Source organism: Botrytis porri (genome assembly GCF_014898465.1).
Source record: "Botrytis porri strain MUCL 3234 chromosome Unknown BPOR_008, whole genome shotgun sequence".
Classification (NCBI taxonomy): Eukaryota; Fungi; Ascomycota; class Leotiomycetes; order Helotiales; family Sclerotiniaceae; genus Botrytis; species Botrytis porri.
Window position 1 is genome coordinate 714218 of NW_024066082.1, and position 12781 is coordinate 726998.

A 12781-nucleotide genomic window follows, 5' to 3' on the forward strand; every position below is an offset into this window, starting at 1 on the left:
AGTAGAATTGTCGGATCTTGCATACAGGGAGATCGTCAATAAGCTAAAATAGGCTTGTCGCAAATGTAGGAACCTTTTAGTGCGAGTCCAATCCAGATATAGCTAAGCGACAAAGTTTCCGAGAAATAAACTTTTACGCTCTGAACTGAGATGACGGAAAATATGCATGGAGGTTTGAATCCTGAGTTGACGAAATATTGAGAGCAGACAGTTGATTGGTAGTTCCTCATAGCAAAAAGAGTTCCTGGAGGCTATTTACATCCAATACTTACTACATTCAAGGCTATAGTAGTGGGTGACTACAATGTGGATTATATATGTTGCTTTTAAACTACAATAAAGATAGTCCTCCGTGGGGGTTTAAAAGTTGATAGCACGAGATAGTCTAGCAACTTCGCGTAGCTACAATATCATTGTGGCAAAATGCTAATAAAAAGGAAAAGCCTATTGTAGTTAAGGTCAACGCTATGAAGTTCTCCCATCTCTCCATATAAAACTTTATCGGATGACAGTGGAAGCTTTAACCAGTACAGCAGAACTTGGCTATACCGGACTGGGATATACCAGAATCTTGAATATACTGGAATAATTTCCTCATTTGATTATTTATTCTATAGGAATATCAGATTTTTTAGGCAAAATCGGAATACTGGATACTTTTTTTTTCAAATTTCGTATAAGTTTTGGTTGTAGATTTAGCTAAATAAGTTTTGATTTGCTATCGTTATATAATATTTTTCGAAAATATCAGGGTTTGAAACTAAAATCCGATAGAAATATTGACTAAAACACTTAAACCATTATTTTTTATACCAAAATCTTCTTTATACTGGATTTGATTGGTCGAATTTTTCATTTCGGTATAATCGGTAACAAAATGATTTGATTCGCTGTTTAGGAACATTACCTCGCAGAAGTACTAACATAGTATAATATTTCTGGTATGAAAAAGTTGACAAGGCTGTGAAGAAATAGATATCAACCTCATCCTTCCCTTATACAGTTGATTAGCCGATGTCTCTACATTAAGACCATGTTCCTGACCAAATGATCGTGCTGATTTGCTCTAAACTGCGTCCACTATCCACTGACTTCCAAATTTGGGAAGTGACTCCACTATCTCTAACCCTTTTTTGACTCATCAGCTATGTCCCGATCTTTCTCTTTCCTTGCATCCTCGACTAAATTGGCATTCTATAAATCAGCGACCGTTCTACTGTTCCGGGAATGGAAGTTCTTCTTGGCGGCCCGAGAGCGCCGTAATGACTTTGGGCAAGACCCGAACTTTTCAAATTCATCGTTCATTAATCTCACATAATTGATAGGATAATCATTAAGGAAATGTATGATCATGACCTTTTGTTTAACGTTAAAGCTTTTTTAAAAACCATATGTTTCGCTTAATCGATGTTGAGTGGCCCCTTTTCCATGCCTAATATAGTTATATGGAGACTCTCCTAGTTCGGTTCCCCCACACCATCTCTTAATCCTCTCTTTTCCCGATAACAAAACAGTTAGAGACCAAAGTAATTACAGCACCAATCCAACAATCATTGATTGCTTTACTCCTTGATTCATTGCTCTTTATTTCTTTTGTTTCTCAACATCTAATTCGCTGCTTGTCTTTCATACCTGCTCTTCAGCCTAAGGCTCAGCCTGGTAACCTTGCGCGTTTGTCCCATTGGACCTTTGTTGCAGTTACCAGCATATCGTTACCATACATATATTCAATTCCTCTATTGCTTGGCTAGTTCATTGGTCAGATTCTGTGTCTTCGATACAAAATACAGGACTATGATCTATGTTATGGGGATGTGTGCTCTTACACAAACGGTTCTTCTTTTGATCTTGGGAAAATATGCAATTGGTGTTGAGGCTGCTACAGCTTTAAGTGTAACGCCTTCTACTGAATGGTATAGTAAACAATATCCCATTTGTCTACGTAGATGCTGATATAGTGAAAGGTATGGAGACGATGGATCTTGGTCCGCTGTGTCGATCAGGTTGGGATCTCCCAAACAATGGGTCAATCTCTTTCCGAATACACTCAGCGCTGAAACCTGGGCGATAGGGCCATATGGCTGTCAAGATAGTGGTATGGTATTTCTATTTTTATCGTACTTGTTCTGTTGACCTAAAGTCTTGTGTTGATATTCCCAGTAGTCAGGGTTGTAATCTGCAAATATGGCAGCCTTTATTGTGGATCAACGATTCTATATCGCGCATATATACAGTCTTGTCTAGTTTAAGGGTTCAAGCTGAAATATTCTGTAACCTTTACAAACTAATGATACCATCAAAGATTCGACATGCTTGGACAATCGAGGCTCAATCTTTAACGCAAGCCAATCTTCTACATGGGAACCTTTGTTGACACTAGAGTCTTCCCTATATTGGCGTCTTGGTACAGGAAATTCGCTGCAATGGCCACCTTATGGAGAGTATGGACTCGATAATCTCGCATTTGGGCCAGACGGACCAATCATTCCCAACGTGACAATCGCGATGATCAACGCTACGGAGTACTGGGTAGGAAGCTTTGGTTTGGGTGCAAGTGCTGGAAACTTCAGCTACGTTACACCAAATGTCACATTTGCACAACTAGAAACCCTGGGTGATATAGTAAGTGCAGGATATGGATACACTGCTGGTGCTATATATCGTAAGTGTTTGATATTTCTCAAATCACTTTAGTACAGTCACTTAACTCAACTTAGAGCAAAAGGGTGAGCCAATGTCTTTGACACTAGGCGGATATGATGAAAATCGATTCATACCTCACAATATTTCGTTCACTCTTACCCAAGATCCGCCTGTACCTCAAGTCTTCGTTGACAGTATTTTCGTAATATCCTCGAATGGATCCAATATGCCTGTACAACTTGCGTCATACGAGGAGAATATCAATGCATTGATTGATAGTTCAACTCCTTACCTATGGCTTCCAGAGACAGTTTGCAATCGTTTCGCGGATGCTTTGGGGCTTAGTTATGACGAGTCCTTGAACCTGTATACCTTTGACGAAAACCCCGCTCAGCATAATAACCTATCAGACTCATCTACAACGACAACTTTTACATTTGTATTCAAAGACAAATCCTCAGACTCGGATTTTATCGAAATTGATTTACCATACGCAGCTTTTGATTTATCATTATCCTACCCATACATTCCTAATACCGAATATGGAACAGATGAAGCGTCAAAGTTCTACTTTCCATTAGCTAGATCAGCAAATAGTAGTCAATACACTATTGGTCGAGCATTTTTACAGGAAGCATACATTATCACCTCGTACGAGACCAATCAATTCTCCCTTCACCAAGCGGTTCATATATCCGATACGCTAAATAACAAGAGCATTGTTGCCATCCCAAGTGGGGATATTGCTACTGCACAAGGAACTGGTAAAGTGTCATCCGGTCAGAGTACTCGCTTAACCAAGGGGCAAATTGCTGGCATAGTTATTGGTGTAGTTGGTACAATAGCCACTTTATCGGCTACCTTATACTTTTCCTATATAACATACTATAAGCCAAAGAAATTTGCACTTGCTCTTAAGAATTCTACTTCTGAGTCCGAAGCTGGTGTCAATCTTCAACCACTCGATAGTCCTCCACCAACGGGTACCTGTCCTTCAGAAGCGCCTGGTGATGTCAGTCATCCTGTTGAGATAAACTCGGACATTACACAGCCAACTGAAGTAAGCGCCGACGTCTCGCACCAACTTTTAGAGCTTGCAGCTGTGATTCCAAAAGAACTCTCTGCAGAAACTCCAGTTGAGCTACCAACAGAATTTCCAGCAGATTCTTTCAAAGAGAGTATTACAGTCGATCATATTCACACTGCTAGTCCTACCGTTAGCCATGTTTCTGTTTCACATTCGGGCTCACTACCATCAATAAATGCTCTCGCCATCAGTTCTGCAGAGCCATCTTTCGATAAAGGATCCATTCTCGTGACGCCTTCTCGCTCTTCGATTGTAGCAGATCAAGTATCGCCTAAATCCTCTGAAACACGAATACGGCCTGATAGCTTTTCTCCTATAGTCGAAATCCAACACCGCATAAGTCCTCCTCCTACATACGCTCTTGCAAGACCTAACAACTACGCTTTTACTGAAGATTTTCTTTCTGGCGACCAACCACTGAGTCAATTTGCTCCTTCTACTAGTGGTGAAGCCCCAGGACCGAGCAACTGTGTTTTTGCCGGAGCGATGCCTCCAGGTATTCAACCTCCAAATCCATTTGCTTCAACTATGGGCCGAGTCGCACAAGTAAATGAATGGCATCGCCGCGATGTAGAGAGACAAGGCCTTGAGGAACAATTACATCGTCAAGCATTAGCTCGCGAAGAAGAAATTCGCGAAAATAAATTCCAGGCACGTCAACTGGCCCATAGACAGGAAATTGAGAGAATGGAACGACTAGGAACCGATGTTTTTAAATATCGCAACGAGGATGTAAGGAGTATTATAAAACCTTTCAGAGCTTCTGTTCAACCTGGTGAAAATGGAACTCGTCATATATCCCCCGCAATTCAAGACGGAGATGCTATGACCAGTGTATCAGCTCACGAAGGTACTCCGGAAGTTGCGCGAGTAACTGCTTTACGTCGATTCTCTTTTGAGAATGGAGATGATCACGATGCTGTTTGAAAGTTGTTGATGTTTCTATTTGGACTACCAATTTATCTTTTTTAATATGATATTTCTGCTATTTTTGGTTAGGAATTTTGGAACACACAGTGGATCGTTTTTATGTAAATATTATTGGAATACCAGCGTGTTTAGAGGAAGGCAATTTGTTTAATTGTGGGCTCAGTATTGAAGTTTGAAAGGGCGTTATATCAGCTGCGTACTGCACAAAACCCTCAAAACTGTATTCGTAGGCCTTTTCAAGGTATTATGGGGGCCAAACCCATTTATGTGTAAATTACTGAGGACAAGATAAATGGACCATCAAAAAATTGGCCACAGGTGTATTTTAACTGAACACCCAAGTAGAAACTTATCGCCAACTTCCCTTTGATGAATCGTAACGGTAACTCGTATTGTATAATGTAGGGAGATGTTCATGAGATGACCACATAGATAGGGGTCGAGGAAGACGATATCACTAACACCTAAAATCCCTGGATTTAGGGACTCTTTATGTGAAAGTGGTAAGATTCGAACCCAAAACTAGATTCTATCTTCATTAGTTCTTAGACGATATAGATGAACATATCATTGCCCGAACCTGACATGATCTCTTTGCACAAACGCCTATGGACGATTGAAGAGGATTAATCAGTCATGATATGTCCATTTTGTGAAGTAGAGATGAGATTACTGATCAAATTGTAGTCCCAGGCCATGATCTTATCAGGTCGGCTGCCTTCAACTTCTAAATATCGGCAAGAGTGTTTGGAATAGGGGATAAGCTACCCGCAGGTGGATTCGACGAGGACTGTAGTCCAAAGCGCTTGAGCATTCCCGTGGAACATTATCTACCTTTGCTTTTGCAACCTTGGGCAATATAATATCCGATACTCCTTTGCTAATGCCGATCAGGCTTCATTCTGAGTCTCTGTACTCTATCCATAATATAGGCGGTACCACCCCTGTCAGCATATGAATAACGCTTATGAAAACTTTTTTCAGTGTGAACAGTAAAGATTATCTCGTCTTTGTAATGAAAAGAAAGGTGTGATGATGCAGATAGATAGGTATGTTGAATTGGAGATTTGATTCTTTATGAATAAGAGATCTGTGTGGATCTCCTTGAACAACCATAAAAACAAACTGAAATCAAGCTGGACAATCAAAAACAGTAGCCAGACTTTGACTGCAATGGTCAGGAGAACAGCACTTTCATATGAGCACGACAACAAATCATCTTGGTTGGATGATCCAGGTACTTTGGATATAGATGACCAGATCGAAGTGCTTCCACGATGAAATCCCACTTATAAAACCTGAACAATAACAGGCGAAACTTCGAGTTTCACAAACTCCCTCAATATTCATCGCATTCTGGTACAAGCGACTTCGCTTTTATCTCCACATCCATACCATCATGTTGTGACCTCCGACCACCAAACTCATCACTTACACAACCCACACACCACACTTCACAATATACATCACAAGATTTGTCGATCCACCGCTTTCTTCTCACTTCATTGGCATTTCACTGACTTTTGCCAACCATATCACAGCCACTCTGTCCTTAGCACAACATTTCCCACCGTCCTAGGTGGCGAACTCTCATTCCTTCACGAGCCCCTAAACCCCCATTTCCCCACGGGCTGGGCGCAAAAATATAGATGTCAAGAGACCAAGTGATCATGAGCTAAACAGCAATACGTTGATTATCTTCCTTGTAATATCTGAGCATAATCAACATCCAAGTCTAACCAAGATTTGCGTCCACAATCGCGAGACTTATTTCTTTACACCCCACAATCTTTTTGATCAATCCAGATAAATTTATACGTCATCAAATCCCCGCCTTCGTCTCCCTTCTACGATTCGTCTAAGCGAGCTTGAGTTCTTCGAGTCCTTTGTCGTGCCCTCCAATGATTTCTCATTCCTCATGTTACACAAAGCCACTCTTGTCTCGCCAAGTGCATTGCCTTGACCATTTGTGTAAGACAGACACACATCATCCAATAAGATGGAGTAATTCTCTTTAATTGTATTCCCCTCAATCCATCTCTCACATTATTGGCTCACACTTTCCACAACGCAGAAATACACCTGCGGGGAATTCTCCATCGTGTACTCTCGTCAGGCAAGCTACAAAGAAAACAAAGGAATCGTGGCATGACAAAATTTGTAATTGTGATAGAGCTTCCCTCTGATTCTTGCCGTCTCAACGGAGATGTGCGTCGTGGTCCGTCATACCTCGAAGCTTTAAATAATAGAGGAGCAGCCGTCCTTCCTCTTGGCTTGTTCTTGGTCTTTGTGTTCATGTAATCAATCAATATCAATTGGGAATCCTTCACCTCTGAACAAACCAAACTTGTCGAAGTAATACATCTGCATTTGTATTTTGAGAAACGAAACTCCTGCAAAATTACATGAAGCTGCAGAAACGATAACCCAAATTGTCGACAAGACAGATTATCATCACACAAGCGAAATATCGATCAAAATAAATATGGCCTCACCACAAACACAAAGTTCGTTCTCATCCACCCTTCAAGTTTCAAATGATTCAACTAACACCATTCTCCCATTTCTCCAGCCCACCACAGCCCCTCTCCCACCTCTCCCACCTCACCCACTTCTCCAACTTCCCCTATGGGTCTCTCTCACGATGATCCCTTCGCAGCCCAACGCAAAGACCCCATAAACAACAACCCATTCGCTTCCAAACCCCAAGGCACAAGTCCCATGAACATTCCCACGCCCAGCACTCCAAACGCAACAAACACACATTCCGGATCGCCAAACCAAGATCGAAGATTAAGTTCTGATGAATGGGGTTCGTTGGTTTTCCCTCTCAGTCGTCGTTTATCCCATCCCTCCTCATCACCATTGTTATTACCATCCCTTCCCTCCTCATCACCATCTCCTTTCACATTACCCCATTCATCATGTCCCCCAACATCCCAAACTGTACCCTCTTCTTCTTTTGTTTCCTCCCCCTTTAATTCCAATTCTCTTTCTCCTGTATCCTCTCGCCAAAGTCGATAACAACACTAACACAACTCACCCGATCACTCAGACGCTTCAAAAACTCCCCCTTCTCGTTTTCAAAAACGGAAAGGGTCAATCTACGCAACGCCAAGTTCTCGCGATGGTCATGTCGATAAGCATATTGATCGAGATGCCGTTTTCCATGCAACACATGCGGAGAAAGGATACATGGGAATCTTTGGTCTAGGTGGGAATCGCAATAAAGAGAGCGGAAATCAGGGTGGAAGGAGAGTTAGCAAAAGCGAGTGATTGGGTAGGGGAGGAAGAGACTATGAAGTTGAAAAGAGAGCAAGGGAATTTCACCAATGAAGAAGAAAAAAGATATTTGACACATGAAGACCCAGTGTTGATGAATTATGTAAAAATGAACCCGAAGGGCAATTTGTATAACGAGAGATGTGAGGAAAAGTTTGGAAAAATACATTTTCCGTCATTTAGCGAAGCAATCTTTAATATTTCCACCGCCTGTACCTATGATACCAATAACATACATATACATTTGCAGACAACAGTGTCTTGATCGTTTGTAAACCCGATTGAAAACGCCGTCCTATGCATTGAGAATCCTTGAGATATCAAAATTCCCACTATGTCCAAACTCCCTTTGATTGACGTTCCCATATTTTAACCTCCCCCACCAATGAAACCCCATTCAAACTACCCCCTCAATCATCATCCATACCATCTAATTCGATAGCGTCAGGATTCTCAGTAACAACTATTTCTGGTTGCTTGATATTTCCTCCTTGAGGACCTGTGCTCGCTGGTACGAATCCAACAGGAGCTCTTGCCTCGCGTTCTAATGCTGCCATTGCATCCGCAGCTTCTTCTCCATCCTCATCAGATTTCGCTTGACTTCGAGCAAGAGCTTGAGAAGCAATAAAATTGACATCAGTATTATATTGTGCTTGAACACTTCTCTTGATACGAAGCATCTCTTTGAACGTATCTTCGTTTCCATGCTGAACCTCGAAAGATTCCCATTTTGACCAAAAGGTTGGACTTGTTCGAGGGTCGCAAAATTGTGATGCGTGTCCGTAAATCGCTCTTGCACGATCGATCTCGCCCAATCGTTTCTCCATATCGGCAAATTTCAAACACATATCTCTGGCATCTTTGTCTGGTAGTGCCGCAATAGCTCTTTCATAAATTGGTCTTGTCGAAGGTAAACCGAAATTGGAAGCCGACTTGGTGATATAAAAGTTGAACATATCTGCGCGATCCTCATCAGAGACAGCCCGAGTTGCCCTTTCGTAAATTCTCATCGCATGTCTTGCTAGACCCCGCTCCTCCTCGAGATTTCCATACATAAGATACAATACTTTGGCAAATCTAGGAGGACATCCTTCAACTGCTTGCTCGAATAAATCTCGAAGACGTTCGATACCAATTTTTCTATCAACTGCCTTGGTCAAGTATAAATTCCAGAGTTCGAATGCTACCGGATAACTGAATAGATCCAGTCCTCTCTCGTAAATTTTGAATGACTCTTCGAAATATTTGTTCTCCTCCAGTAAATTGGCATAGTTGACAACAGTTTGTGGCGTTGCAATTCGAAGTTCGAAAATTCGTTCGTATATCTTCTTGGTCTCTTCCAATGTACTAACACTCTCCACCAAGTCTACATAGAAACTCCACAACTTCCAGCTCTTGTGAACTCTTTGTTGAGGTGAGAGAGTCTCGTCGAAATAATCAACATTAGATCGCTTCGGTGCCTGAACTGCCTTTGCCATAATTTTGAGAGCCTCATCGAAGTTTTCATTCCTTAATTCCATCTCCGCCCATTCGATCCAAGTATCAGCAAGTTCCGCCACAGACTTGAAAGGTACTTTCACTGCCTTTTCGAAGATTACACGAGCGTTACGTAAATCTCCACCCTCCTCGTAAAACTTGGCGTAATTTGACCATAATTCGTGAAACTGTCCAACAGCTTTCTTCGGCTGAATAGCAGCAATTGCATCTGTGTATGCTTTAACCACTTCAACTTTGTTGTCCCCCCATAGAGAAATACGTTTCATCCATTCGGGCACATTGCTTGGATTTTGCCGTAATAATACGTCGTTTAATAGGAATGGTCGACGATCCATAAGTTGCTCGAATCTCATCATTCGGATATCCAAATCAAAGTCTGCATTTTCATCCACAATACCCTTCTCTGATCGAACTGCAGCGGCTTCCATTAGAACCCCAGTAATCGATTCCTCGAATTCGGCATAAGAGTCGAAAATCAGTGTGAAATCGCGAACTGTCATGACTGTAGTGATTCCCTCTTCGAACACATCTCGTGCCCGCTCAAAACTACCCCTAGTGATCCAGTATGTTGCTAAACCGGACCATAATTTTCCTCTTTGATCCGCAAATCTATCAATGCCACTTCGAATGATTTTTTCAACATCAATTCCGATTTCATCTCCAGTTTCAACTTCCTTGGCATGCTCCACAAGAAGATCTACCATCTCACTCCATAATTGATAATGACCCTTCCCATGTTTGCTCCGAAATTTTGGGTTATTAAGTATATCCATATATTTCTTAACGGCTTCTGTGTAGAGTTTCATCTCAATTAAGAGTTCAATGAAATCTTCGGCATCCTCCGGATGGATCTGCATGTAACGTCGCCATATCTTAACAGCTGTAGAACCTGACGCGGAATTCGCAAAAGGACGGTAAAGGGCCCATATTCTATTATGTTGGGTAATGGGTAAAGCTCGAAGTGCTCGATCGAAAGTTCGGCGCGTGAGAGTAACGAGGGGTTGGAGTAGTAAAAATTGAAGGTACATCTCCCATATTTTTGGCATCTTATTCAAAAGAATCAAAGCTCTTTCGTAAAGCGCGTTGACTTTGGCATATTCGGGGGCAAAAGCTGCAGGATTCAACTTTCCCAAATGCTTCATTCGTAATGTGAGGTACTATTTTTCATCAGTGGATATTAAAGCGGGGTTTGCGCGCATAGGTATATACCATTTTCCATAACTTATAAGATCTGGGTAATTGTAAACAAGCTCGTTCCAAGACGAAAGCTTGCTCGAGTTTTGTGCCATGCTGAAATTTGAACTCGATGTATGCCAACCAAGGCTTCGTACTGCCCGGATCGCGAAGAATATCCTGCTCATAGATAGTATCTTCTTCAGACTATCGATTTAATTAGTCAACGTGATCGTTCAATGATGATTGTAGGTATCCGAGGGAATCGACGTACAATAAGATATAAATCTGGCTTTCCTCGAATCGACAAGGTTAAGGCGGATTTTATTTCGGGGACGCTGGGAGCAGCCATTATAGGGAGCAACTCTCCAGGCATTCTCTGCCTGGAAAACAGAGAATGCGATCAGTCCCAAGAGGAAGAAATATTTGGATGAGCGTCTTGAAAGACGTCGAGGGTGTTGGGTTGGGTCTGATCTGGTCGTTCGACCTCTTTTTTTTCCTCACCAATAATCAACCGACTTTGCTACTTAATGCTACTCCAGGGTCATTAGCACTACGGGAGACTAAGCGACAGTATTGGGGGAAATGTAAACCTCTTCTACCCGAAGAGAATAAGAATCAGTAAAGAAAAGAACAAAAGAGGAAAAGGATCTAGTGTCTAGTGAGAGTACTAAAGATGTCTACTATCCACTCGAGGAGTGAATATTGATAACCAATCTCTCTTCCTACCTAACCAAAGATACAATGTCCGAAGATTGAGATCTACTTGAATCACGTGAAAATAGTTGAGATATCTGTTTGAGAAGCGCTAAGCTCACACCCCCAAGAGCTTGGACTTGGGCAGTTACAACCTTGAAGTGGGAGCGAGAGCTTAATCAACAACTTCTTATCAGCCTTCTCTTTCCACTCTACAACAGTCCTCTCTTTATACTTTGAGAGTTCTCCTTTACGCTTGAATTGAACTCACAGGAGTATTACATTGCCAATCATTTAGTCAAATCGAAAAGCTATCAAAATGTCTGGAGCTGGGGTAAGACAAAGCAAACAATTCTAATGGATTTATATCACTTCATAACTAACATGATATAGAATCGAGAGGCCGTTTTCCCAACACGACAGTCCTTGGGACTGATGAAGTCAAAGTTGAAGGGAGCGCAAACTGGTCATGATTTATTAAAGAGAAAGAGTGAAGCTTTAACTAAGTATGTACACCCCCAACCCAACAAGCTCCCTACCATACTAATTTTTATTGCGCAGGCGTTTCCGAGGTATTTCTCCTGCCATGTTGCTAGTACTCGCTCCAAGATTCCTAACTTTACTCTAGAAATTACCCGCCGAATCGATGAAGCCAAACGAAAGATGGGTCGAGTAATGCAGATAGCCGCCTTTTCTCTAGCAGAAGTAACCTATGCGGTAGGAGGGGATATTGGTTACCAAGTACAAGAATCCGCGAAGTCGGCACGGTTCCGTGTACGGACGAAACAAGAGAATGTATCTGGTGTATTCTTGCCGGCTTTTGAAAGCTATACAACGGAAGGCAATAATGATTTTGGCTTGACGGGTTTAGGAAAGGGTGGTCAACAGGTACAAAGATGTAGGGAGACTTATGCGAGAGCTGTGGAGACATTGGTGGAATTAGCCAGTTTGCAGGTATGTTTAGAATATGATCGACCCGAACCAGGAGAAAGGAGATGCGTTGAATAGGGCTGATATGCTGTGATTAGACTGCTTTTGTTATTTTGGATGAGGTTATCAAGGTTGTGAACAGGAGAGGTAAGTTTGAATCTAGCTTTGAAGAACGTAACATGGACTAATTTGATATAGTAAACGCAATGTTAGTCTTTCTATCATTACATCACAACACCCTCCATTAAGTTATACTAACCAAATAACAGTGAACATGTGATTATTCCACGTACAGAAAACACCATCAAATACATCAACTCAGAGCTTGATGAATTGGACAGAGAAGAATTCTTCCGATTGAAGAAAGTTCAAAACAAGAAGCAGAGGGATACAGCTGCTCAAGATGCAGAGATGAAGGCAAAGAAAGAAGCGGCAGCAGAGAAGGAGAAGGCTGAAGGCAGTAGTGATAAGGAGAATCCTTCCCATACTGGAGATATTCTAGGTGATGAGGAAGATGCGGATATCATTTTCTGATGCTTCACG

At 41.7% G+C, this 12781-nt stretch overlaps 4 protein-coding genes across 4 annotated transcripts; 3 read left to right on the forward strand and 1 right to left on the reverse strand.

Moving 5' to 3' along the window:
• Positions 1-1794: 1794 nt before the first annotated feature.
• Positions 1795-4657, forward strand: EAF01_006329 (uncharacterized protein; the record flags this gene model as incomplete). Its single annotated transcript, XM_038914583.1, has 4 exons — positions 1795-1913; positions 1965-2095; positions 2303-2662; positions 2718-4657. The coding sequence occupies 4 exons, from the start codon at positions 1795-1797 to the stop codon at positions 4655-4657; spliced, it is 2550 nt and encodes an 849-aa protein (XP_038769538.1).
• Positions 4658-7145: 2488 nt separating this feature from the next.
• On the forward strand, positions 7146-7936 carry EAF01_006330 (uncharacterized protein; the record flags this gene model as incomplete). The annotated part of the gene is made up of 3 exons (XM_038914584.1): positions 7146-7167; positions 7233-7472; positions 7716-7936. 3 exons carry the CDS (start codon positions 7146-7148, stop codon positions 7934-7936), a joined length of 483 nt encoding a protein of 160 aa, XP_038769539.1.
• A 416-nt stretch (positions 7937-8352) lies between these two features.
• On the reverse strand, positions 8353-11108 carry EAF01_006331 (uncharacterized protein; the record flags this gene model as incomplete). The annotated part of the gene is made up of 3 exons (XM_038914585.1): positions 10887-11108; positions 10649-10819; positions 8353-10596 (listed from the first exon to the last, which is right to left on the reverse strand). Exons 1-3 carry the CDS (start codon positions 10986-10988, stop codon positions 8353-8355), a joined length of 2517 nt encoding a protein of 838 aa, XP_038769540.1. The 5' UTR covers positions 10989-11108.
• Positions 11109-11627: 519 nt separating this feature from the next.
• EAF01_006332 (uncharacterized protein) lies at positions 11628-12772 on the forward strand (the record flags this gene model as incomplete). The annotated part of the gene is made up of 7 exons (XM_038914586.1): positions 11628-11642; positions 11702-11814; positions 11870-11880; positions 11937-12262; positions 12337-12385; positions 12437-12446; positions 12508-12772. 7 exons carry the CDS (start codon positions 11628-11630, stop codon positions 12770-12772), a joined length of 789 nt encoding a protein of 262 aa, XP_038769541.1.
• Between the last annotated feature and the right edge of the window lie 9 nt (positions 12773-12781).